At 43.0% G+C, this 26,011-nt stretch overlaps 1 protein-coding gene across 4 annotated transcripts in view; it reads right to left on the reverse strand.

Moving 5' to 3' along the window:
* The window catches only part of Atp8a2 (ATPase phospholipid transporting 8A2), a 556,425-nt gene that overhangs the window by 342,124 nt on the left and 188,290 nt on the right, over nucleotides 1-26,011 (reverse strand). For all 4 annotated transcript variants that reach the window (XM_021182071.3, XM_085828704.1, XM_029469106.2 and 1 more), the window contains exon 24: nucleotides 16,187-16,251. In XM_021182071.3, coding sequence (XP_021037730.1) covers nucleotides 16,187-16,251 — 65 coding nt within the window. The remainder of the gene's footprint in view (nucleotides 1-16,186; nucleotides 16,252-26,011) is intronic.

The raw sequence follows: 26,011 nt of genomic DNA on the forward strand, positions 1-26,011 counted from the left end.
GCTACACATCTTACACAAGCTTGTTCCTGTCTTCCCTTTCTCTGCTTCCTGTCTTCAATGATGAAGACCACTAGCTCCCACTGCCATGATGATCTGCCTCAGTGTATGGATCCAAACAACCATGAACTGAACTCTCTGAAATCATGAGTCAGGATAAACCTTTCTTCCCCTTAGCCTAATTACGTTAGATATTTGGTCAAGGTAACAATCTAGTGCATTAGCTGATACAGTAGGGTCACCAACTGGCCTGTCTAAAGGTGTTCTCTGAGGGACCAGGGCAAATAACTCAGTTGGAGAATGAAGTACTTGTTTTACAAGCATGGGGATCTAAGCTTGAGTCCCAGATACCACATTTATAAAATGACAAGTTAGGTAGCGTCCGCATATAATTCCAATGGGGAGGAAACAAAGAGAGGATTTTTAACTTAGTGAGTTCCAGGCAAGTGAGAGCACTGTCCACATAGCCAAACAAAACCAGCAAATGAGTCAGAGGCATTGTTCACCCCTCTCTGTATCCTGCCCTAAGCATCCCTTCACGCAGCATCTTCATAATTACCCTTCAAGACACCTGTCTGTCATGTCCATTCCTTCATCTCCTTCATCTGCTGCTAATTGAGCTGACATTTCTGCTTATGTGCACTTTCTGTTTATTTCCAGTTGCCCACAATTCCACTTGTCAACCAGAAATCGCAGCAAATAAACCACTTATTCCATCAACATTCAGGCATCACTCCCTCAACTTGGAACAGTGCTTCAAACTCACCTTCAATTCAATGTTGACTCTAAAACTTTGGGAACACCAGAAAAGCCGAGACTGGATATAAAGTAACTATGTTGGAGCCAGGAGGTCAGGTCTCTGGTTGTGTGACCCTTGAGAAGTTAAGCCTAGCTGCCCCATATGTAATTGTAAGCATGCCACTGCAAGGGTTAAATTAAAACAACTGCCTACATACCAAGACCTTTTGGTTCATAGGTAATTTTACTTAATTTCTAGTTACCCAGAAGATTAACACAGAACTTTAACAGGTAAATGATGCGAGAGGCCTCCACTTTCTATAACATCCTATGGACTGAATTGTTAACAAGTCACAGTTTGTGAAGGGCAGAGGCTGTAAGGAGACCCCAGCACCCTGCCTCTCAAAAAAAAAAAAAAAAAAAAAAAAAAAACTTCCTTGTTCACTGCTCCAACACACCACATTGGTTCCCACAAGAAGACATAATTTAATAAGCTCTGAATTGCCAGGGTCTGTGTAATTTAGAGCCCAAAGGGTCACTTAGCAGCTAGAGTGCAAGCATTATGGTAGCGCTCGTAATTTAAGCCGATTACCTCGAGCATGCAGGAGAGCTGAGCTAAGCGTTCCAAGGAACATCGGGAGTAGTACAGCTCTTCACCCTTTTGTAAGCCTTTGATATTTTCAAATGCAGTACTTGCTCTTTTCCAGGAAGGGATTTGACAAAGGCAGAAAGCACTGTGCTCGTGAGCCAGTTCTTCTTGTTCCTCTCCATCCCACCACTCAATCCTCTACTTGCTGAGGTAAGGACAGTCCACCACTAGGGCCAGGACGGAGCTCATTTTACTTCCACCACAGTTCCGATTGGCCACTCTTGCCTTCGCCAACTTTCCTCCAAAACCTAACTGCCCAAAACTGCCTTGACATAAGCCGCTGTGGTTACTGTTTCCGTATACCAGCGAAGAAAACCAAAAATGATGTTTAGTATAGTCTGAGAAAATTTACATGAAAAAACAGCCCTTCTAGATCTCGAGCTTACCATAGGCAACATACTTCTGCAGATGGAAGACATTTATTTTTTAAATAATATGCTTGGTTAAACACACAGGAGCTGGGATTGAAGTGAAAAGCTGGAGAGGGCCAGTCATCAGGGAAATTACACCAATCACTTTATTGGGGTAAATTGACTATTTTTCTGCAAAGTAGTTCAGAAACAAGACCACCCGTGGGCACGTATAGTTCACACAGCTTGGACTTATCCAACTAATAACAGCAAATCACTCACTTGACAAACTCATAATCATGTGTGTGCCTCCCTTGCTTTCAGAACATGGAATATTTTGAAGTGCTATATTTTATGTGTGGGAAGTACACCGTTCCAATGATACTCAATAATATTCATATCTTTAAAAACATTAAATTATCTTGTTAAGGTTATTTGGGTCACCTGGCAACTTAACAAAGTGTGAGTGAAACAGAGCCAGACTATAAGACAAAGTATTTGCCCACAGGTACAGTCGCTGGCAGCTGTAACCCAGTCACCTGGAGACACATTCCATCTTCTCACTGCCTCTCCTTCTCCTCTTCGGGCTTTGTAACCTACAAGCAATGAGTAGGTGACTGAGGAATTTCAGGGCCTTCACTACAGTGTCTTCCAAAGCCATGAATTACCAGGACCTTGAACACAGGACTAAGGGAAACAAGCCCATGTTCTTTCTCCCGCAGAAGCCTGGCCATTCCTAAGTACTTAGGCAGTTTTCTCTTAGGAAATAACATCTATGGGGGTTCAATTCAGAAAGTGCCCGAAACACGTGCTTGGACTGGGGAGGTAGCTCGGGGTTAAAGTATTGGTGTGTGTGAGGCCCTGGGTGCAATTCCTAGCTTCAAACACCCAAGAAAATGAAGAATACATATGTAACCTGTGTCTGTCTGTATATTTTAAAGGTAGAATATCACTGCTCCACCAGCAAGCAATAGTATTAATCAGGGTTCATTCTATGAGCAGCACATAGTAACTCAAACCCCTGGCTACGGCCATACTCTACCTGCCCGTTCTAACATCACCAAGAGGCAGACCCAGAGCAGAGAGAGAGACCAGCCATACTGATAGAAAATGATTCTCTAGGGGGGAAAAAAAAGCTTATGCAGGAAATAGGCATTTTATAAATTTGTATGGTTTTCTGTTCTTTGATCATTACATTTCCAAATCCTGAATTAATTAAGAAATGGAGAGAGAGAAAAAAAATCCCTTCATCGCTTCAGAGTCTACATTCAGATCTTTAAGGAAAATCATGAAATACTTGAATAAGAATAACGAAGCCACAACTATGTACAATGAATTTGTATCTATTAAAATTTCAATGAGCAATACAATGCTTTTACCACAACTTTACATAAATATTGACCTTTTTTTATATTTTCCCATGGAAGCTTTAACTGAGACCCACTCAACAGGACAAAAGTAAGTTTTGCGATGCATATGCTTGTGTGTGCGTGTGTGTGTGTGTGTGTGTGTGTGGGGGCCATGAGTGACGTTCAGGTGGTGTTTCTCAGAACTATACAGCTTCTTTCTTGAGGCAGGGCCTCTCACTGGCCTGGAGTCCAGGAAGTACACTAAGCTGGCTGGCCAGTGAGTGCCAGGGACCCAGCAGACTTTGCCTCCCCAGCTCTGAGGTCATACATGTAAGTCACTGCACTTGGTTTCTAGGTGGAGGCTGACTGAAGTTCTCATCTTAACAACTGACCCATCTCCCCAGCCCCTCACTGCGAATCTTAAAGGCACCAAAGCTGGAGAGAAATTCCTTCTAGTCAGCAAACCATTGTTTTCTGCAAATTGCCAGTTTCCACAACAGAGCAAATCTCCAAGCTCTTGAAGAGTTCCCGTGCTTCATAAGCAATGACACGTGTTCTTTTCAGTTTTCTTCTTAAGTGATAAAAGCTTATTTACATATCAGGCCTGGATTTGGTCATGATCAACATTAGCTGGGGTGAAGAAACGGAGCTTTGTGTGGGATATCCCTAAGAAATGACATTCTCTGTCCGTAACCCCCTGGCTGGAAAGAAGACAGATTATAACATGTGTGTGTTTGACTCTTAGCAGTATAAGACAGTAGCAATAACGTTACAAAAAGAGATGAGGAAAATACAAAATAGAAAACTAGATTCAGTAAATGGACAAATTTTGTGGTTAATTTCTCTCTCCCTTTCCCTCTCCCTTTCCCTCTCCCTGTCCTCCCTACCCCCTGCCATGTTCCCACCAATCCTCAGCCCAGAGGACTGGGACCCCGAGCCTGACCTACTCTGAGGATTTCCTATTCATTAATTCACAAAGCAAGTTACACTGACAGCATCTTTCCTAAGTGTCAAGCAAACAGCTGTGATGAGTTTCAAGGGACCGTCTTGTGCACAGATAACTGGTCCCTGGAATGAGGTCACTTCCATCCCTGGCACTTCCTCTAAGTAGGACACTGAGACCCTAGATCTACCACAGACAGGAAGTGACCCTACAGAGGCTGAATACCGTAGCAATAATCTACCCAGCCTTGTTCCTGAGGACACTGCCCAGTTCTCAACTCAGCTCCGAAAAAATGACTCCTGTTACTGTGGCCATGGTTTGGTTTTGGCTTCCCTTAGTACTAGATACACTTTCCCCTCTGTGGGCTGATACAATTTTACTAGGAAAAGAAAAGAGGGGAGGGGAGGGGAGGGGAGGGGGAGGGGAGGGGAGGGGAGGGGAGGGGAGGGGAGGGGAGGGGAGGGGAGGGGAGGGGAGGGGAGGGGAGGGGAGGGGAGGGGAGGGGAGGGGAGGGGAGGGGAGGGGAGGGGAGGGGAGGGCTTCCCCTTGTGCTTCGAATTCCAGGAACCATACAGAATGCTTTGCCTGTTTGCTTCTGACCTGCCCATTAGTCTACCAACAATGGGGCCAGTGGTATTTTATATCTCAAGATTCCTACCCAGTGAAAACTGGTTTGAAAACGGCTCACATGACCATCTGAATGTTTTACGCACTGACATGGGTTTCCCTTCTCCACAACTTACACAACTTGTAGTATTTTACCGCAAGTGTCTTTCAGAGCCTGCCACACCATTGAATACACTTACAACTACACCCAAGTCTTATCATTTGCGTTGCTTTCTTATCTTTGAACAACTCACCTGCTTTCTGTCTGGGGCACTCACCAGCTATATTCGTGTGCCAGAGTGCAACACTGGGGTTGGGGAACGATGTCCCGGGACCACACAGGTCAAGTGAGCCAGCTCTAAAATGCCCAGGAAGCCAGTTCTGCTGTTAGCCCACTCTACCTATGACTGTTTCCCTTGAAGGGACCCAGCTGACTGTAAGGAGCTCTGGGGTACAATCTCCCCACCACACATACACCCTGGCATAGACCAAAAATGAAAGACATAAAGCACAGGTGAGCAGACACACGCGAAACAAGTGCCGCTGTGTCAGTTCCTGACTCCCCTGCAGCTGAACCATCCTCAGTGCTTTCAAGGATGGCGCTTTTAAGGACTTTACTCAAGTTTTCCTTAGTTGGGCAGAGAGTAACCCAGCCTCCTCTCATCTTAAAGCAAAAGGGGACCCTTGCGCTTTTTAGTTACATTGTTGCCATGTCCAGAACAGGAGTTCTCTTCACTTTAATGCTAAGGGGGTGATTTAAGACTTTTTCTATTGCACAAGGTCCTCACAAAGCATGCAGCCTAATTATCTAACAGTAATGTCATTGCATGTGCTCCTAAGGAGTCTCAAGGCATCAATCCACTACCCCACTACCTACATCTAGGCATTTTTGTCCCGGCACAGTGCAATCTCCTCTAACATAGAGGGATCCTGCTGGAAAGGGCATGATAACTGTGAATAGAGTCCTATGAGTCCTAATGGTCTGTCTCATTTATAATCAGGTTCCTGCCCTTATTACAACTCTCCACCGCTCTAGGGCCTAGCACCAACAAACTACCTACTCAGATTGGTTTCCTGGATCCTAAACATAGGTCCCGAGTTAGTGTGAACACAAGCCCAGCCAGCATTCTATCTACACAGAGAGCAGCTACATGCCACCTGCCAGGCTGGTAGCTATACCTGCTGACTCTCCCCCAGAACTACAAATCTTACCTGGGACAAGAATGCAGTCTTATCGGAGAAGAAGAAGTCTGCAATGAGTACTCTACACGAAGCTATTATATATAATTGATACCTGCTGGGAGAGGGAAATCAGTTTTCACCAGTGGAGGGACACTAGTCTATCAGCCACACTCCGGGGCAGGCTTTATGCTCAGCAAAAGGTGACCAGAATAAAATGGACCCTGGTTTGTTTGTGTGTCTTTTTGTTGTTGTTACGATTTTTTAAAATCTTTTTTACTTTTATTTTTCTTCTTTTGTAGGTTTTTAAGTCGTTTGTTTTTAAGAGGGAAAAGCTACATGAAGTTCGGTGGGACAGGAGGTGGGTGGGCTGGGAGGTGGAGAAATCTTAAAGGGCTTGGGGGAAGGGAAGAATACAATGAAACACATTGCTCATAATTTTTAAAAATAATTTTTAAAATGGAACAAAAGAAATGGTGGTAAGACTGGAGCATTCTGATTTACAACACTCCCACAGAGAAACTTCCTAGACTGCCTCATGTTCTCTGTCCTTGCTTCTCAGGAGACTTGCTCCATCTTCTCTCAAGTCCCCCCTCCCCCCCCCCCCCACACACACAGAAGGTGCTCTCACCCCCAGCCTTAGCCAGCCTTGGTAGAACCTTTCAAACTCTTTCTATCCTAACTGTCAAAGCTCACTGAAGATGACAAGTTTCAATCTAAAGTATTGTCAGAACTTAAACCTGGAGTTTAAACTTAAAACATTCAGATGATCATGTGAGCCATTTTCAAACCAGTTTTCACTGGGTAGGAATCTTTAGATATGAAATACCACTGGCCCCATTGTTGGTAGACTAATGGGCAGGTCAGAAACAAGCAAAACAGACTGTGTGGTTCCTGGAATTCAAAGGACAAGGGAGGATCAGACTAGATGTGTTTCTTTCTTTCTTTTCTTTTCCTAGTAAAATTGTATCGGCCCACAGAGGGGAAAGTGTATCTAGTACCATGGGAAGCCAAGACCAAACCTTGGCCACAGTAACAGGAGTCACTAGAGTTTAAACCAGAACTTAAACCTAGAGTTTAAGCTATAAACTCTAGATTTAAGCTATAGATGTGGATAAGCAAAACCAGAAATCTACCTTACAGCAAATCGCTTGGGCCATCAGTATCTGAAATTCTTGAACACAGTGAGAACTCTTCTCTGAAATTGCCACCTTATGCATTCAAATGCATGGTCTTTCAATTCTTAAACACACTTCTGTAGGAACGTTTCATGACCCACATGCTTACATGTTACAGACCAATAATTCTGTGGTCTCCTAGCTCACTAACATGGAACTGTACACATTAGCATCAATAGGAAGTCTTCAGGTGGCGGCAGCTATACATTAAACAGACAACATTAAGTCCAAATGTGCGTGTACCCCATCTAAAGAGCTCATGGCCTCCTCACTCTGCGCTCTTCCCTGAACATGGGGTGTGTAAGATGAAAGACCCTTGAGAGGGAAAGGAGAGAAGGGGCTGGTTCCTACCCCTGTCTCCAGAACTGCTCTAACTTTTCCAACTCAGTGTTAAGAAAGAAAAAAACCAAAGGGAAGAAATTAAACGGTGGCAATGTCGATAGATCACACTATGGAACTCTGAGCGAAAGCTAATCAGTAATAGTGACCTATAAATTTGATCACTATTTAAAAAGCCAAATCAAGACCTTAAAGGATGAAGGGTCAGCAAGATAGGAGCTGGTGTCTATGCTCCTGAAGAGCTGTCAGGCCCTCAAGTTTTCACTACTGTTCTGTCAAACTGTCCAGGTTGCTCCCTGTTCATAAAATAACCCTGTCAGCTCTCAAAGGATATGACTAAAAGTGCAAACTACTCAATGCCAGTCATACACACAGAGTAATAAAATAAGTGTAAAAATTTTTTTAAAAAGCAACTCCGGAATTAAAACACAATGTTCACTTTTGTAAATGGCTCGTGAAGAAAAAAAAGACAAAATCTATTAGAGTATACTTTTTAACAACTGCATATGGCCTCTAGGTCATAACTCTCAATATGACTAGAGTCAAACTAATTAAAATAGAGAAAATGAAACCTTTTCTCCATCCTGTTTGACATCACGGCCTCTGCTGTTCTTATACAAACGCCCAGGTTTTCAGCCCCACGTGAATCTGGTGGCGATTTATCAGTTGACTCTTTTCTTCTACTCAAGCTCTAATTAAAATGAACAGTAAGCTATTTGCATGTCTTCCATAATTTCCTTTTCAGGATACAGCAGACTTCAGCTTTATTCTGCAAAATCATTTCCAATTAGTTATTTAATCTCTACATGTTTGCTTAAAATCCACCTGCACCCCCCTGGAGCCTGGTCCTCGCTGGAGGCCGGGCAGCAGCTGCGGGAAGAGTCAAGGGGCCCTCATTACATTCAATAGGAGCCACATGCTTATGGCTCTGACATCGAGATTCGTGGCCTGTGACCCAACTCGACCTATTAGACTTGGCTAATTAAAAATAAATAAAACTAGCTTCCTGGGGCTTATGATTGAAGCATAAAAAGTGAATGTCTCAGATGCAAAGCACCTTCAGATTGCTGTCATTGCTCTAGGTTTCCCTAAGCAGAAGATGGCGAGGGACATGGGGAACCGGAATGAACCGGCCTCCAGCAAATGCGACTCTCAAACTTTCAGTTTCCTTGCCTGTTTATGAAAGAACAGAAATGAGGAAAGAATCCAGGTTATCATCTGGGAAAGAAAGAACTGATCTACAAATGACCACAACCACACACCAGCACACAATAGCCATCAAAAAGGGCATCAGGACACACGAAATCCAAGGTACTTAAAAGAGGAGTGATGTTTCAATTGTTGACAATGTCATTCTTTACACAGCCTAGCCGACTCACTATCAATTAGAGGGAAAGGACCTGCTAGCAGGGGAAGTGACCCGCTGGGAACTTCCCCTCCACCGCCAGGAGGCACCCTCATTAGAAGATGGTGTAGGCAAGTGTCCGAGAATCCTGGCATGTATTCATGATGTCCTAGGTTCTGTCACTGATGACATGGGACAAAGGAAACTCTTGGACAAGTGAGAGTGGCAGACCACACTGGATAGGAACTGAGCATGTCTAGCTGTACTGAAGACATTCGAGTGGCTCCTTCCTGCTTCTAAATGGGAACCAGAGAGATGCCTGCCTATGCAGCACTTGGGAAGACATGAAAAGTAGAGAACCTCTAAAAGATCTATCGCCAGGTTTTAAATACCAAACACTCTCTAGAGCTAATACAACTGCCTGAAAAATAAATGACAAAAAATATATATGAACCAGGCACACACACTGCCCAAGGAGATCTCAAATATTTCATTGGCATGTGTGATGGTTTAAATATGAATGGCCACATTGTAAAAATGGCTATCTTGCCAAAAGCAATCTACAGATTCAATGCAATCCCCATCAAAATTCCAAATCAATTCTTCAACGAATTAGAAAGTGCAATCTGCAAATTCATCTGGAATAACAAAAAACCTAGGATAGCAAAAACTCTTCTCAAGGATAAAAGAACCTCTGGTGGAATCACCATGCCGGACCTAAAGCTCTACTACAGAGCAATTGTGATAAAAACTGCATGGTACTGGTATAGTGACAGACAAATAGACCAATGGAATAGAATTGAAGACCCAGAAATGAACCCACACACCTATGGTCACTTGATCTTCGACAAGGGAGCTAAAAACATCCAGTGGAAGAAAGACAGCATTTTCAACAAATGGTGCTGGCACAACTGGTTGTTAACATGTAGAAGAATGCGAATCGATCCATTCCTATCTCCTTGTACTAAGGTCAAGTCTAAGTGGATCAAGGAACTTCACATAAAACCAGAGACACTGAAACTTATAGAGGAGAAAGTGGGGAAAAGCCTTGAAGTTATGGGCACAGGGGAAAAATTCCTGAATAGAACAGTAATGGCTTGTGCTGTAAGATCGAGAATTGACAAGTGGGACCTCATGAAACTACAAAGCTTCTGCAAGGCTAAAGACACCATCAATAAGACAAAAAAACCACCAACAGATTGGGAAAGGATCTTCACCTATCCTAAATCAGATAAGGGACTAATATCCAATATATATAAAGAACTCAAGAAGGTGGACTCCAGAAAGTCAAATAACCCCATTAAAAAATGGGGCTCAGAACTGAACAAAGAATTCTCACCTGAGGAATACCGAATGGCAGAGAAACACCTGAAAAAATGTTCAACATCCTTAATCATCAGGGAAATGCAAATCAAAACAACCCTGAGATTCCACCTCACACCAGTCAGAATGGCTAAGATCAAAAATTCAGGTGACAGCAGATGCTGGCGAGGATGTGGAGAAAGAGGAACACTCCTCCATTGTTGGTGGGATTGCAAGCTTGTACAACCACTCTGGAAATCAGTCTGGCGGTTCCTCAGAAAATTGGACATAGTACTACTGGAGGATCCAGCAATACCTCTCCTGGGCATATATCCAGAAGATGTCCCAACCGGTAAAAAGGACACATGGTCCACTATGTTCATAGCAGCCCTATTTATAATAGCCAGAAGCTGGAAAGAACCCAGATGTCCCTCAACAGAGGAATGGATACAGAAATTATGGTACATTTACACAATGGAGTACTACTCAGCTATTAAAAAGAATGAATTTATGAAATTCCTAGCCAAATGGATGGACCTGGAGGGCATCATCTTGAGTGAAGTAACACAATCACAAAAGAACTCACACAATATGTATTCATTGATAAGTGGATATTAGCCCAAAACTTAGGATACCCAAGATATAAGATACAATTTGATAAACGCATGAAACTCAAGAAGAATGAAGACCAAAGTGTGGACAATGTGCACCTTCTTAGAATTGGGAACAAAACACCCAGGGAAGGAGTTACAGAGACAAAGTTCGTAGCTGTGATGAAAGGATGGACCATTTAGAGACTGCCGTATCCAGGGATCCATCCCATAATCAGCTTCTAAATGCTGACACCATTGCATACACTAGCAAGATTTTGCTGAAAGGACCCAAATATAGCTGTCTCTTGTGAGACTATGCCGGGGCCTAGCAAACACAGGAGTGGATGTTCACAGTCAGCTATTGGATGTATCACAGGGCTCCCAATGGAGAAGCTAGAGAAAGTACCCAAGGAGCTAAAGGGATCTGCAACCCTATTGTTGGAACAACATGATGTACTAACCAGAACCCCGGAGCTCTTGTCTCTAGCTGCATATGTATCGAAAGATGGCCTAGTCGGCCTTCACTGGAAAGAGAGGCCCATTGGACTTGCAAACTTTATATGCCCCAATATAGGGGAATGCCAGGGCCAAAAGAATGGGAATGGGTGGGTAGGGAAGGGGGGGGCGCTATGGGGGACTTTTGGGATAGCATTGGAAATGTAATTGAGGAAAATATGTAATAAAAATCAAAAAATAAATAAATAAATATGAATGGCCTACACACCTCCCATCATAAATGGCTCGGGTATCTGCAGTATACTGACTGCTAAAAGGAACATGGCGGGGACATGCCTGTGTCATCATTGCTTTCCCAAAGAACTATACTATCACTTCCCCATAAGCTTTGAGGGGTGGTGGGTGGATGAGGTCTTCACAGGTGCTAAATTAGCTTAATAGGGTTTATGCCTGCCAGGATTGTCTCTTGGTGTTTAGCCATAAAAAAGTGCTGCTTTTCCCCCTACATCAAGTGACATTATTTCATATTTTTTCTATGTTAATAACTTTTTTAAAAAAATTAAAGGATTTTTCCTAAGTGAAATACACAATACATTTGGAGAAGAAGGTGCAAGCTTATGTAAGCATGATATATCTTCTTTCCTCTACAGGACTTGGTTTGCCAATTCTATATTAAGGAATTCTTTTCTTCATTGCTGAGATTAATCTGAAAGTTTTCTTCGCCGCTCTGCCTCTATTGGTTCGGACCTGAAGGTGATAATAGCATCAAATCGTATTAGAAAGTCGTGATGCTTTTTCTGTTTCTGGGCAACAGTATCAAAAGTTGGGGTTCTCTGTTCGTCAGGTAACCTATAAAATGGTTCCGTAATCACCATCCCAGGGATTGTGGTTCCTCTTCACTGTGGGCCGCCACGGCCCCACGTCTCTACAGCTGCACATTTGCTCTCTTCTTTCTCCTCCTTCAAGCCTGATTTTGAAAGTTACACATTTTTCCCTAAACAATTGCCTACAAATTCCTTAAGTAGGGGAATCTCCTTATCGTCAAGGCCTTACATTTCCCCAAATTAGCACAGATCCCTTTTCACCAAGAATCCATTTGAACTCTTGAAACCACTGCTTTAGAATACAGGGAGAACTGAGCTACGTGCTTACAATCAGGGGCCCTTTTACTTGCCAGGCAGAGCCAGGTTGGTGAACTGTGTAAAGAACAGTGAATTTCAGCATTTCTGCTCATGGGTGGCAGCACCCTCACTGGCCTCTGCCCTGGCAGCACAGCAACTGTCCCTGACAGGACATCAACAGGTATGCGCAGCTATTCTCCAATAAACCTTTACAGAATCAGATGAGTGCATTTGGCACTGGGTTGGACCTCTGCACAAAGGGACTCTGAATTACCTGTACCTGTGCCACTCAGCATGGGGGCCAGCAGCCACAAAACTCTATTGAAATCCAGATTACTTGCAATTGATCGTTCTCATGACCTAGTCATGTTGCCAGTGATTATTTACCACATGTGGTTAGCAACTATTGCAGTGGTCAGCACAGAGACACAAGCTGGGAAGCCCAGCACTCGCTAGGCTAAGGCAAGGAGCATCATGGGTTCCAAGGCACGCTTAGTTAAACAGCAACATCCCTAGCTAGTATTTTTTTAAGATTTCTTCATTTTTATTTTATGTGTATGAGTCTGCCTGGGTGGAAGTCCATGCACATGTGCACGCAGTGCCTACAGAGTCCACGAAAGTGTGTTGGATCCCTTGGGACTAAAGTTATAGGTAGTTGTGAGCCTCTACGTAGGTATTAGGAATTGAACCTGGGTCCTCTGGAAGAGCATCCAGTCTTCCAAAGCACTGAAGCACCTCTCCTGCTCCCTCCTAGCCAGTCTTGACTACACAGTGAGACTCACTCTTTCAAGAAAAGGAAAGGGAAGGAGGAGAGAGCGAAAGAGAGTGGTTAGAGAAGCAGCAAGACCTTTCATGTTTCACTAACATGTGATTCTTCTAGTCATCTTGTTTCATACTGTTTTTAAAGTTAAGTTCCTGGTCTGAACAAAGTATGTTAAGACCAAATAAAAATTAGGTTGGTTGGAGCTTAGAACTCTCCAACAGGTTGATAAATTTAAGCCGAGCTACACCAGTCAGTCAGCCAATTGGAGGAGGCAGAACTTCCTATGAGGGGCAGAGCCAGGGTAAGCTCACATTACTGCTCTCCCTTTGGTCTCACCTGAAAATGCACTGTTCTTAACAGTGTTCCTAAGCCACACAGTCAAGACCGCCTTCATACTAAGAACGATCCATTCAAACAGAAACAGGGTCAGCGGCAACCACCACCAGCCATGGCTGACCCTACCACCGCGCAACACAGGGAATGTGGTCAGGCTCCACACAGGTAGAGATGTGTATTCAAACTCCATTTCTGCCACCATACCTTCAGCTTCAGGTCAAGAGGTTTGAGAAAGGGCAACGCGTGTCATTATGGCAACACGTGTCATTATGTGGAACTGTGCGGCACTTCGGTGCTATAAACACTGTGAGGCTCAGTTTAGGATCTGTGGGCTGTCCCTTGCAGCAAATGCCTCTGCTTTGCAGTGAAAGCATTCAGAATCCTCTCCTTTAGCCCTTCTGAATGATATGCTGCATCACTAGTGTCTATGGTCACCTCTCTCCGTGTAGTCGGACACCAGGATTCCCTTGTCCTCTCTGCCTGTGACTTCACTCTTGCCAGTCACTGTCACACAGCAGCATCACGTACCTCCTTCTGCTCTCCACGAACTCAGCTGCTTTAGATTTCGTAAGTACAACTGTCTACTCACATTCCCAAGGTTTATACTTCCTATGTCCAAAACTGTAGTAATTCCCCTTTATTTATGAACAAGTCACCTAAAGTGGATCTCAAGGCCTCATGCGTGCACATTGGGCTCTCTTTCCCACAAAACCATCTCTTCAGCTCAGAAGATGTTACTTAACAGGCACAGAATTTTAGTCTAGAATGCAGAAAGGATCTCTGGACATGAGTGGGGGTGACGGTTACACAACAATGTGAGTGGTTTTGTTGTTGTTTTGGTTTGGTTTTTGGTTTTTCGAGACAGGGTATCTCTGTGTAGCCCTGGTTGTCCTGGAACTCACTCTGTAGACCAGGCTGACCTCGAACTCTGAAATCCACCTGCCTCTGCCTCCCAAGTGCTGGGATTAAAGGCACACACCACCACACCCGGCTGTGAGTGTTCTTAATGTCACTGAGCTATATGTTAAAATGCTCATGGTTTATTTTACAACATGAACATGTGTGTACACACACAGCACATCTCCAGTCATTAAAAGTAAAATAAAGACATGTGCACTAGAGAGTGCTGGGGACATCGGGACACGGTGTCCCAGGAAGGTCTCCTTAGTGCTCCAGAGAAGGTAAGAGGTGAGTCCAGGAGATAAGGCATGACCTCAGACCACAGGCTTCTTACATACAATTTGGTTCCTGAATGTTCCACAAAGACCCCTGTGCTCATGGCTTGGTCCCCAGGGTGGTGTCACTGGCAGGTGGAGAAACCTCTAAGAGGTGAAACCTAGTAAAAGGTCTTCGAGTCACCACAAACACGCCCTCATGGAGATTATGGGCCTCAGGCATCATCTCTTTGACTTTTCTGGCTTTCTGGCTCTGAGGTGAGTAATGTTACTCCACCCCATGGTCCCACTAATGTTCTGCCTTGACACAGCCCCAAAGCAATGAGGAAGCCAGCTGTAAGGCCACATAACGCCCCCACCCTGCACAGTGAACCAAATGAACCTTTTCTATTTACAAGCTGAGCAAGATATGAGTGACACAATGCTTTACTCAGACAACAAAAACAAGCCTTGCAGAGAAGCACCCTGAAGTGTTCAGTGCGAGGTTGGCATCTTGCCAGTGATATCCTGAGCTAGGGCAGCCTACCCATGAGACCCTGAGGGAGTAAAGAGAGCTAGTCTTCACAGTAGGGAGACTCCAAAGTTTTCACAAACAGGAACTCCAGAACTACGTATCCTCTCTTTCAAAGTGTGATCAGCCCAGTCGCTGCTCCCAACACTGGTATTAAATATACCACCTGAAAGAGGGACTGTGGGTACCTCCAGAACCCGCTGGAAATATGGACAAATGCAATCTCCTATTTCACTAATATTTTCCTGTTAAACAGCTTTACCAAGTCACTGGTTACCATTGATCAGTCCCCATTGCTGTCTTCTAGGGGAGTGGTAACCCAGCATCTTAGTTAGGGTTACTATTGCTGTGATGAACCATCGTAACCAAAAGCAAATTGGGGAGGAAAAGGGTTTGTTTAGCTTACACTTCTACATCACTGTTCATCATCAAAGGAAGTCAGTACAGGAACTCAAATAGGATGGGAAGCTGGGGGAAAGAGCTAGCTGATGCAGAGGCCATAGAGGAGTGATGCTTCCTGGCTTGCTCCTCATGGATTGCTTAGCCTGCTCTCTTATAGAAACCTGGGACCATCTGCTCAGGGATGGTACACCCAACAATAAGCTCTCAGCCCATCTATCACTAATTAAGAAAACGTCCTACAGACTTTGCTACAGCCCCATCTTTTGGAGGAATTTTCTCAGTTGAGGCTTCCTTTTCTCTACGTGGCTCAAGCTTGCATCAAGTTGACATAAAACCAGCTAGCACAGCCAGGAATACGCTTGCCCATAAAAATACTCTGGCAGCCAAAGTGTTCCATTCTCCATGATCTATTGGCATCTGGTGTTGGAGAATTAAGTGGACCTGTATCCTGTTGCTACATAAATCTAAGTAACGACCAGCACTTGATTGTTAGCTGTAGTGGAAGGCATCTACCATGAGGAACACCCTAGGAACCTCCTCTGAATCAGCCATTACCACGTCATGGAAATCATAGGTGCCACTCTTTCATATAAAACCTCATAGTTAACAATGTCAAAGAAGATCAAAAGTGACCCACTTGAAATGTTCAGTCCCATGTGAGTACAATATTGCCAGGAGGTAATATTCTAAGCCCACAACAATTCCATGTTTAGAGGTGAGACTTTATGGCTTTCGTTCATAAAGCCAAACTAAACACAGTAGTTTACACTTGTTTTGAACAAAAACCAAAGAGATTAATAATTATGGTACATAATACAGCTATGTCTTGATATGACATTAGAGAAACTACTTACGTCTAAAGAATCCTCCTTCAATAGGATAAGGGCCATGTTCTGTGACACCAACCGACAGGAATACCCTGAAATGGAGAAGGGACAGCACGTGAACTTTCATCTTTCTGTGAATTACTACATTTTCCATGACAGATACAACTTCTTGTCTATTTGAAGATTTATTAATTTAATTTTTATTTGTGTGTGTGTGACAGAGAGAGAGTGAGGTGTGTGTACTCACACATGGGTGTGCAGTACCCAACCTGTGCACTCAAGTGAAAGTCAGAAAATGGCTTCTGGTGTCCTCCTCTACCCTGCTCCTCCCATTTTTTTGAAGCAGGGTCTTCCCCTGAACCTGGAGCCCATGTTTTCTCAGTCAGGCTGGAAGCCCCTAAGCCCCAGCCATCCTCCCGTCTCCACCCCACTTGAAGCTGAGGTTACACACATATGCAGACACCCATCTTACAATCTCCCTTCTTACGTCTACTTAATCACCTAGGGGCACAAACCTAAACAGACTTCCTTGTAAATAGCTTGAAGAGAACTAACTGATAAGGTCTTTTTTTGTTTGTTTTTTGTTTTTTGAGACAGGGTTTCTTTGTATATCCCTGGCTGTCCTGGAACTCACTTTTGTAGACCAGGCTGGCCTTGAACTCAGAAATCCACCTGCCTCTCTCTCCCAAGTGCTGGAATTAAAGGTGTGCGCCACCACCGCCTGGTGCCCATAAGGTCTTAATAACTAATGGCTAAAATAAGTACTTGCCAACTTTCTATAGATTTTTAAAAATTTATTCTGGCTATTCTTGCATAGCATTAGGATAAATCCTGGTATACCTAAAATAACAGCAGACCAAGGAAATGAATGGAATATGTTCTCCTGGGTAGCATGGCTACTGCACAAACCATGTCACCCTTTCTTTCTAAAGCTGATAATTTTCTCATGTTTCAGGAAATACTGGCATAGCAAGGGAGTCATGCTCCTGCCAAAAGATCAATGCAGTCTCCATTTAAAGAAGCGAACCTAAGTTTAAGTTAATAAAAAAAAATACAAAGATTTAAAACAAAAGTTTTCCAATTAGAATCCACAACTTCAATCTTGTTCTCAAGCCAAACTACTTTTCTAAGATAAATAACACTAAGAATGTCAGACAAAGCTTCAAAGAATTGTATTATTTTATACTTACCTAAAATTATGTATAATGTGCACACACACACCACATACACACGTGCCTCTTAGACTAATAGTTTTTTCCCACAAAAGCCATATAGCCTATCTAACAAAAACTCCAGTACCGTGCATGGGAAAACTCTGAGTTATTGGGCAGGCTAGGCCAAGTGACTCCCGAGACAATGCAGGCTATTGCTGCTGCCCTGGGTTGTCACTCAGAGGTGGAAGGCAATAAGTTCCTATTGCTGGAGGCCATACACTTCCAACGCAGGACTCAGAAGATTCGGGCTGGATCTAACCTGAAAGCCTCCTTCCTATACTCTAGATTTTATAAAATCATAAACTACTATGTAAGCTGCCAAGAGGGGGAAACAATCAATGATCCTACCCAGCTGTGACGACAATGGCCGGGAACAATGACCAGCACAGCAAGAGATCCTTAAAGGTGCAATAGTGGCACCCATCCATCGCAGCAACCAACAGCTGTCTAAGTAGGCTTAAGCCCCACCCAACAGGAGGGGGATCATCCCTGGTCCAAGAAATCTAGCTAAGTACCTGGGGCTCGAGAGCTCGCGACTCTTAGAAAATAAATTACTACCTCTGACTGACACAAAGCCGAACTCAAATAAGACCAAGAAAAACTTTTATAGGTTTAAAAAAATTTTTTTTCACTTGTTTATTTTGGAATGTACACCCTAACCTTCCCTCAGGATTGCCATGTTTTTTAAAAAAATAAACAAATATTTAGCAAAGGCATCCAGAAGACAGCCTCTAGAGACAAAGACAATAGCTTTTAATAAATATATTATTTCTGGAGCCATATCCAGAAAGTGTAGTAATCATGCCAAGAAGTAATTCAAGGTTTCTCAAGCTAAAGTTGTTCTTAAAGACCAAAGGCGTCTAGAGTGAGCATCCCCGCACTTCAGTGTGTAGAATTCAGGGTTAAGGTTGCCTAAAGTGTCCAGGTCTCAGGATCCTGGCTCAGAGCCTGTTAAAGAGATTCCAGAGCTTTCTGAACATCTGGCTTCTGGATGCAGGACCATGGAACCGTCTCACCATTCCAATGCCCGTACTGTGTTCACATTCTCACAACGTGACAGCCAGCTGCTTCGGGCTTTGGATGCTCCTGTTTTAATTGTCATCATTCTATTAGTGGAATGCATCAGAAGAGCTCACTCATAGATTTGGTAACATTTGTTCTGTTTGGGATTCTTGACTTTCCTTGGCAATTGTTTGTCTACATCTATCTCTACCTACAGTAATAGCTTTCAAGTTGAAAATCAATTAAAACTTTTTAATGGTGTGTGTGTGTGTGTTGGGTATGTGTATATGTGCACATTAGAGGATAACTCCCACAAGCCAGTTCTCTCCTTCTACCATGTCTGTTCTTTGGATCATGCAGGTTCCTGGGATCAAACTCAAGTCCCAGGCCTACCAGTAAGCACGTTTACCCACTGAACCTTTACCTCACCAGTCCTAAAACTTATTTTTATGGTGCTTGGGTTTGAAGCCAGTGCTTCCCACTCAAGTGCTCTACCACTAGCTATCCTGCCAACCATTACAACTAATTTTAAGTTTATTTTTTCCATAATAGCTTAGAAATTAACTTAGTCAAATTAAGTTCTAGGATATGTGTGCCTTGTAAAAGACAGTGGTTTATATGAACAAATGACCATCTTGCCTTTGGGGACTACATCCTACATGCTTTCTAGCTGTGTTGAAGGGAACTGAAAAAAAAAAATCAATTTTAAGCTTAACATTTTGTCATTATAGCCTAAAGTGGGATTTCAGAGGAGACCTTTGTGAACTCCGGTTGTCACTTCCTTATTGCCATGGGATAGTCATCTATCAAACAAGCACACAGTGAGTACCATGTTTCCAGTCTGCCTTACTGTTCTTAGGAATGTGGAGTCAATGAGACCAAACTGCTGCTGTGTATTCATTTCATTTTAAAGTCATGAGGATGGAAATCATTCTCATCTCAAGTTATTTCTAAGTTGGTAAAGTGTCTTTGCCTAGGCCAAGTATTAAATATTCCATAAAATTTTCAACTTTGAGTGATAGTAATGTTAATAGCCCTGATTTTGTTACCTATCAACTGAAGCTTTTAAACTCTTATGATCTTACAAATTTATTTTAAATTTAAAAAACCCTCATTACATACATTTAACATATAAAATGATTATAAGTTTACTGCTAAAAAAAAAAAAACCATCAGCTCTGGTGCCTGCTCAGACTGTTAATGACTGTGTATAGCCTGTTTCTTCAGAGGAGATAAATCCTCATTCCCAGGTAAAGTTGGGACGCGCCAGTTCACATTAATAGGAGAGGTTCTGACCTTAGTTGCTGTTGGTCACAAAAAAACAAAGCAAAACAAAACAAAGAAAAAAACCACAAACAACAAACAAAAACAAGACTTTCATTTCTGTACCATGCTCAGCTAGAGTGGTTGCCAGGCACTCTAAAATGGAGTTGGGAAATGTGCATTCTCCAATTAGGCATAAGTTAATAAATTCATTAGAGTATGAACAGATGATAAAATGCTAATCATGTGGCAGACTGTAAGCATGGTTAGCTCTGCATAGTTACTAGTAAATGTAACTGATGATATTCAAGGTACCATGCTAATTCCCTTACATCGGGTGTTTCAGGCAGTCACTACTTGTTTTCAAGTCAAACTGAAGTACAGAGAGATTAAGTAACTCAGCCTGAGTGAGTCACACACCCCATGACGTGTGGTGTCCATTTCCAAGGAGGAGAAAGAAATGAGTAGCAAGAGAACAGAGACGGGTGAAAAACTGAAGAATTTCTGAAAATAAAGATAATTTAAAAACATAACAAGAGTTAATATTATTGACAAGGTCTGTGCAACTTGAAGCTCACAGGATATAGCCAGGTAAGCACATACTTCCAGGGGCAAGGGCTCCTGAGGAGGCCTAAATGTCTGAGGAAAAGGAGCCCAGGAACCAGGTTCTGTGAGAAACCCTCTGCTCCTTAGATCTCTAGATGAAGGCCCTTTGTCTGGATTTTCTGGTTCCTATTGAAGTACTGAGACAATCTTGCATCTCAGTATCTAACAATGGTTTTCATCCATCCACACGCAGGCATTCATTGACCGGATTCTCTGGGAAATAATTGAGACCCTCCAACACAACACACTTTTGTGGGTTGGCACCATGTTGAGTCATGGTAATGACAGTCTGGTGCTGCTATGACCCCAGGATGTACAGTCATGAAGGCTAGCTTCTTTCCAATCATTCAAACATGTCTCCATAGCAATCTAGATTTGGTCCTTCAGTCCTTCCCCTAGCTCTTCCATTGGGGTCCCTGGGCTCAGACCGATGGTTGGTTGTAAATATCTGCATCTGTATTGGTCAGGTGCTGGTAGAACCTCTCGGAACAGCCATATCAGGTTCCTGTTAGCAAGCAATAGCGTCAGGGGTTGGTGTCTGCAGATGGTATAGATTCCCTAGGTGGGGGCAGTCTCTGGATGGCATATACTTCAGTCTCTGTTCCATTTTTTGTCTCTGTCTTTCCTTTGGACAGGAACATTTCTGGGTTAAAATTTTTGAGATGCGTGGTGGCCCCATCCCTCAACTGGGGACCATACCTATCTACTGGAGGTGTGAGGCAGGAGTGGGTGAATGGGTGGAGGAGCACCCTCATAGAGGCAAAGGGGAGGAGGGATGGGATAATGGGTTGGCAGACGAGTAACCAGGAAGGGGGATATCATTTGAAATGTAAACAAATAAAATGATAAACAAACAAACAAATAAAAAGAAATCTAGATTTGGATGTGTGTGGGAATGAGCTTTCTCCCCAGAGAGGAGCACTCCTTGGGAGAGAGAGCTGGATGCTTTTAGTTTGGTGATGTTTTTTAGGGTAAAATGTTATTTTATTGTCTTCAAATCACATCCTGCTCTAAGATCCACAGCCTATAAGATTTCCTTTCTCTGCATGTTGATCAAACCCAGCAGTGAGGAGAGCAAGTGCCTTCCTGGTGAGCTGTCATCAACCCCAGAAGTCACCCCGGGGGTGAGGTGGGGTCGCTCTCAGTCAGATGGCTGGCTTATAGATTTCTGGATTAAAGAGCCAGACCTCAGTTTTCAAGAGTGGATAGACTTCTCTACCTGGCTCTTCTCCAAGAGTTGATCTCATTTCATCCAAAACCCATTAGAAACCAAGGGCAGCAAACTCGGGTCGGGTGCTCACAGTTAACCGAGTTAGCTGTCCCAGGTCTTCTGAGGGCAAGCTGCCTATGATAAATTTCTGAGTACCATCCAACTTCATTTTCCAAATGAAACCAAACAACTTCATCTGCTTCTCCTCAGAAGCCCTTAGCCTTCTCTTTACATTCGGGCCTTGCCACTTATTTATCGCCCTCCTCCTGCCACGCTGGGAAGACAGTACTTAGGGGGCTCTCCGTAATGCCCCTGTGTACCTTCGGTTGTCAAACAGCATTTTGCTTAAATTGCAAACTATAAAATAAAGCAGAAATCCAGGGTTTAAAAATTACAGCTTGCTTCGGCAGCTGTTGTTCAAATAAAAGGCTTCTCAGTAAATCTTTTTGCATTAGTGACAGAGCATGGGTTTCCAGCAGTCTGAGCTGCCCGGAGTTGGAGGACGTCCCTGGGGATGAAGAGTTAGCACAATCTACAGGGGAACGATTAGTCAAAATCTCCCCCTTTTGTCAGTGAAAATCAAATATAGGCCTCCCTTCTGGAGCTAATCTGAGAACTTCCAGGAGGGAAGAAAACATTTGTGAAACATTAAATGGGTCCCAGGGACCCAACCTCAGAGCCTCAGAGCCTCAGAGCTACCCAGCAGTGCAGTGAAGTTGGTCTGCCACTCTGCATAGAACTGTTAAGTGCTAACTCCCTGTTTTTAATTTTGACATGTTTTTTTTAATGACATGTTTATTTGTCAATTAAATTTGGGGACTTTAAATTATTTTATTTCTTTTTGTTTTAAAGTGCTTTTCTGGTTTTAACAAGAGAAATAATGACGTTCCCTTGATGTAACTTAAGCATTGCCCGGGTGATAGATACCACGGGATGAGGGCAATTGAATAAGAAAGACACATACATGCTGGGCTCTGCCTCTGGGCATTGGTCCGGTGCTTTTTTGCTGGAGTTGAGCATGAACATCCAGATGTGCTGCAGGAGGATCCTGGCTCCTCCTCAGTGTTAGCGCTATCAAGTCTTTCTGTTAAGATGCTCAGATACCTGCTTAAAGTTTGCACCTTTACGAAGTGTTAATGATGCATTTCACTTGGGACGTGAGAAAATGAGGAATGCAACTCTGGTACCATTTTCACTTGCAGGTTAAGCACATTTTTCTAATCACTCTAAGGGGTAGCAAGCATCACCTCAGAGCAGCAGTCAGCTTGCTGTACCCTCTGTGAACAGGTCTCATAGGCTGCATCATGGAAAACTCTGTTTAAGGCCAAAATTGGAGAGGGAGCAACCCACAGACATAGATGGAAAAACAGCACTCAAGAGGCAAATGTCAGAACTTAGTCTGTACAGGTTAGAGTGAGGACCACAGAGGCAGACAGCTTCTGGGACAGGCGGGAGCCACAGAGCCGCTGAGGCAGCACCCTTTTGGGGCCGCAGACAGTGGTCTGCCCTGCACAGGAGCCCTCTGCCTCAGGAGCAGGGAGCACATCTTGGATCCAGGACTCCACTGAACTTAGGAAGTTAGTCTGCACAGCTGAGAGAGTGCACCACAGAAGCCTACAGCTTCTGTGACCTGCCAAAGCAACACAGCATCTGGGAAAGGTCCTGTTTTCCGCCTTCTTCTTCGGCCAGGAGGAGGTCCAAACGCCAGATATCTGTACACCTTCCCTTTAAGAGGAAAGCTTGTCAGCAGGGAGTGCTCTAACCACTGAAACTCAGAGGAGAGAGCCTGTCTCCCAGGTCTGCTGACAGACGATACTCAGAATCACCAGAAGAACAACCTCTGAACAGAGACAACTATAACAACTCCAGAGATTACCAGATGGCGAGAGGTAAACTTAAGAATCCTACTAACAGAAACCAAGACCACTCACCATCATCAGGACCCAGCACTCCCACTTCCCCCAGTCCAGGGCACCACAACACACCTGAAAAGCTAGACCTGGATTTAAAAGCATATCTCATGATGATGGTAGAGGACATCAAGAAGGACTTTAAAGAACTACAGGAGAACATGGCTAAAGAGTTACAAGTCCTTAAAGAAAAACAGGAAAACACAACCAAACTGGTAGAAGTCCTTAAAGAGAAGCAGGAAAACACATCCAATCAGATGATGGAAATGAACAAAACCATACTAGACCTAAAAAGGGAAGTAGACACAATAAAGAAAACCCAAAATGAGGCAACACTGGAGATAGAAACCCTAGGAAAGAAATCTGGAACCATAGATGCAAGCATCAGCAACAGAATACAAGAGATGGAAGAGAGAATCTCAGGTGCAGAAGATTCCATAGAGAACATCGGCACAACAATCAAGGAAAATGGAAAATGCAAAAAGATCCTAACTCAAAACATCCAGGAAATACAGGACACAATGAGAAGACCAAACCTACGGATAATAGGAGTGGATGAGAATGAAGATTTTCAACTCAAAGGACCAGCAAACATCTTCAACAAAATTATAGAAGAAAACTTCCCAAATCTAAAGAAAGAGATGCCCATGAACATACAAGAAGCCTACAGAACTCCAAATAGACTGGACCAGAAAAGAAATACCTCCCGAAACATAATAATCAGAACAACAAATGCTCTAAATAAAGATAGAATACTAAAAGCAGTAAGAGAAAAAGGCCAAGTAACATATAAAGGCAAGCCTATCAGAATTACACCAGATTTTTCAACAGAGACTATGAAAGCCAGAAGATCCTGGACCGATGTTATACAGACACTAAAAGAACACAAATTCCAGCCCAGGCTACTATACCCAGCCAAACTCTCAATTAACATAGATGGAGAAACCAAAGTATTCCACGACAAAACCAAATTCACACATTATCTCTCCACGAACCCAGCCCTTCAAAGGATAATAACAGAAAAAAAACCAATACAAGGACGGGAACCACGCCCTAGAAACAACAAGAAGGTAATCCCTCAACAAACCTAAAAGAAGACAGCCACAAGAACAGAATGCCAACTTTAACAACAAAAATAACAGGAAACAACAATTACTTTTCCTTAATATCTCTTAATATCAATGGACTCAACTCCCCGATAAAAAGACATAGACTAACAAACTGGCTACACAAACAAGACCCAACATTTTGCTGCTTGCAGGAAACTCATCTCAGAGAAAAAGATAGACACTACCTCAGAATGAAAGGCTGGAAAACAATTTTCCAAGCAAATGGTATGAAGAAACAAGCTGGAGTAGCCATTCTAATATCTGATAAGATTGACTTCCAACCCAAAGTCATCAAAAAAGACAGGGAGGGGCACTTCATACTCATCAAAGGTAAAATCCTCCAAGAGGAACTATCAATCCTGAATATCTATGCTCCAAATACAAAGGCAGCCTCATTCATTAAAGAAACTTTAGTAAATCTCAAAGCACACATTGCACCTCATACAATAATAGTGGGAGACTTCAACACACCACTTTCACCAATGGACAGATCATGGAAACAGAAACTAAACAGGGACACAGTGAAACTAACAGAAGTTATGGATCAAATGGATCTGGCAGATATCTACAGAACATTTTACCCTAAAACAAAAGGATACACCTTCTTCTCAGCACCTCATGGTACTTTCTCCAAAATTGACCATGTAATTGGGCACAAAACAGGACTCAACAGATACAAAAATATTGAAATTGTCCCATGCATCCTATCAGATCACCATGGACTAAGGCTGATCTTCAATAACAAAATAAATAATAGAAAGCCAACATTCACGTGGAAACTGAACAACACTCTTCTAAATGATACCTTGGTCAAGGAAGGAATAAAGAAAGAAATCAAGGACTTTTTAGAGTTCAATGAAAATGAAGCCACAACATACCCAAACTTATGGGACGCAATGAAAGCATTTCTAAGAGGAAAACTCATAGCTCTGAGTGCCTCCAAAAAGAAACTAGAAAGAGGACACATTAGCAGCTTGACAACACACCTAAAAGCACTAGAACAAAAGGAAGCAAATTCACCCAAGAGGAGTAGACAGCAGGAAATAATCAAACTCAGGGGCGAAATCAATCAAGTGGAAACAAAAAGAACTATTCAAAGAATCAACCAATCAAGGAGCTGGTTCTTTGAGAAAATCAACAAGATAGATAAACCCTAAGCCAGACTCACTAGAGGGCACAGGGAAAGCATTCTAATTAACAAAATCAGAAATGAAAAAGGAGACATAACAACAGATCCTGAAGACATCCAAAACACCATCAGATCCTTCTACCAAAGGCTATACTCAACAAAACTGGAGAACCTGGATGAAATGGACAAGTTTCTAGACAGATACCAGGTACCAAAGTTGAACCAAGATCAGGTTAATGATCTAAACAGCCCTATATCCCCCAAAGAAATAGAAGCAGACATTAATAGTCTCCCAACCAAAAAAAGCCCAGGACCAGATGGGTTTAGTGCAGAGTTCTATCAGACCTTCAAAGAAGATCTAATCCCAGTTCTTCACAAACTATTCCACAAAATAGAAACAGAAGGTACT

This window comes from Mus caroli, unplaced genomic scaffold, assembly GCF_978045245.1.
Source record: "Mus caroli unplaced genomic scaffold, Mus_caroli_1 scaffold_12, whole genome shotgun sequence".
Classification (NCBI taxonomy): domain Eukaryota; kingdom Metazoa; phylum Chordata; class Mammalia; order Rodentia; family Muridae; genus Mus; species Mus caroli.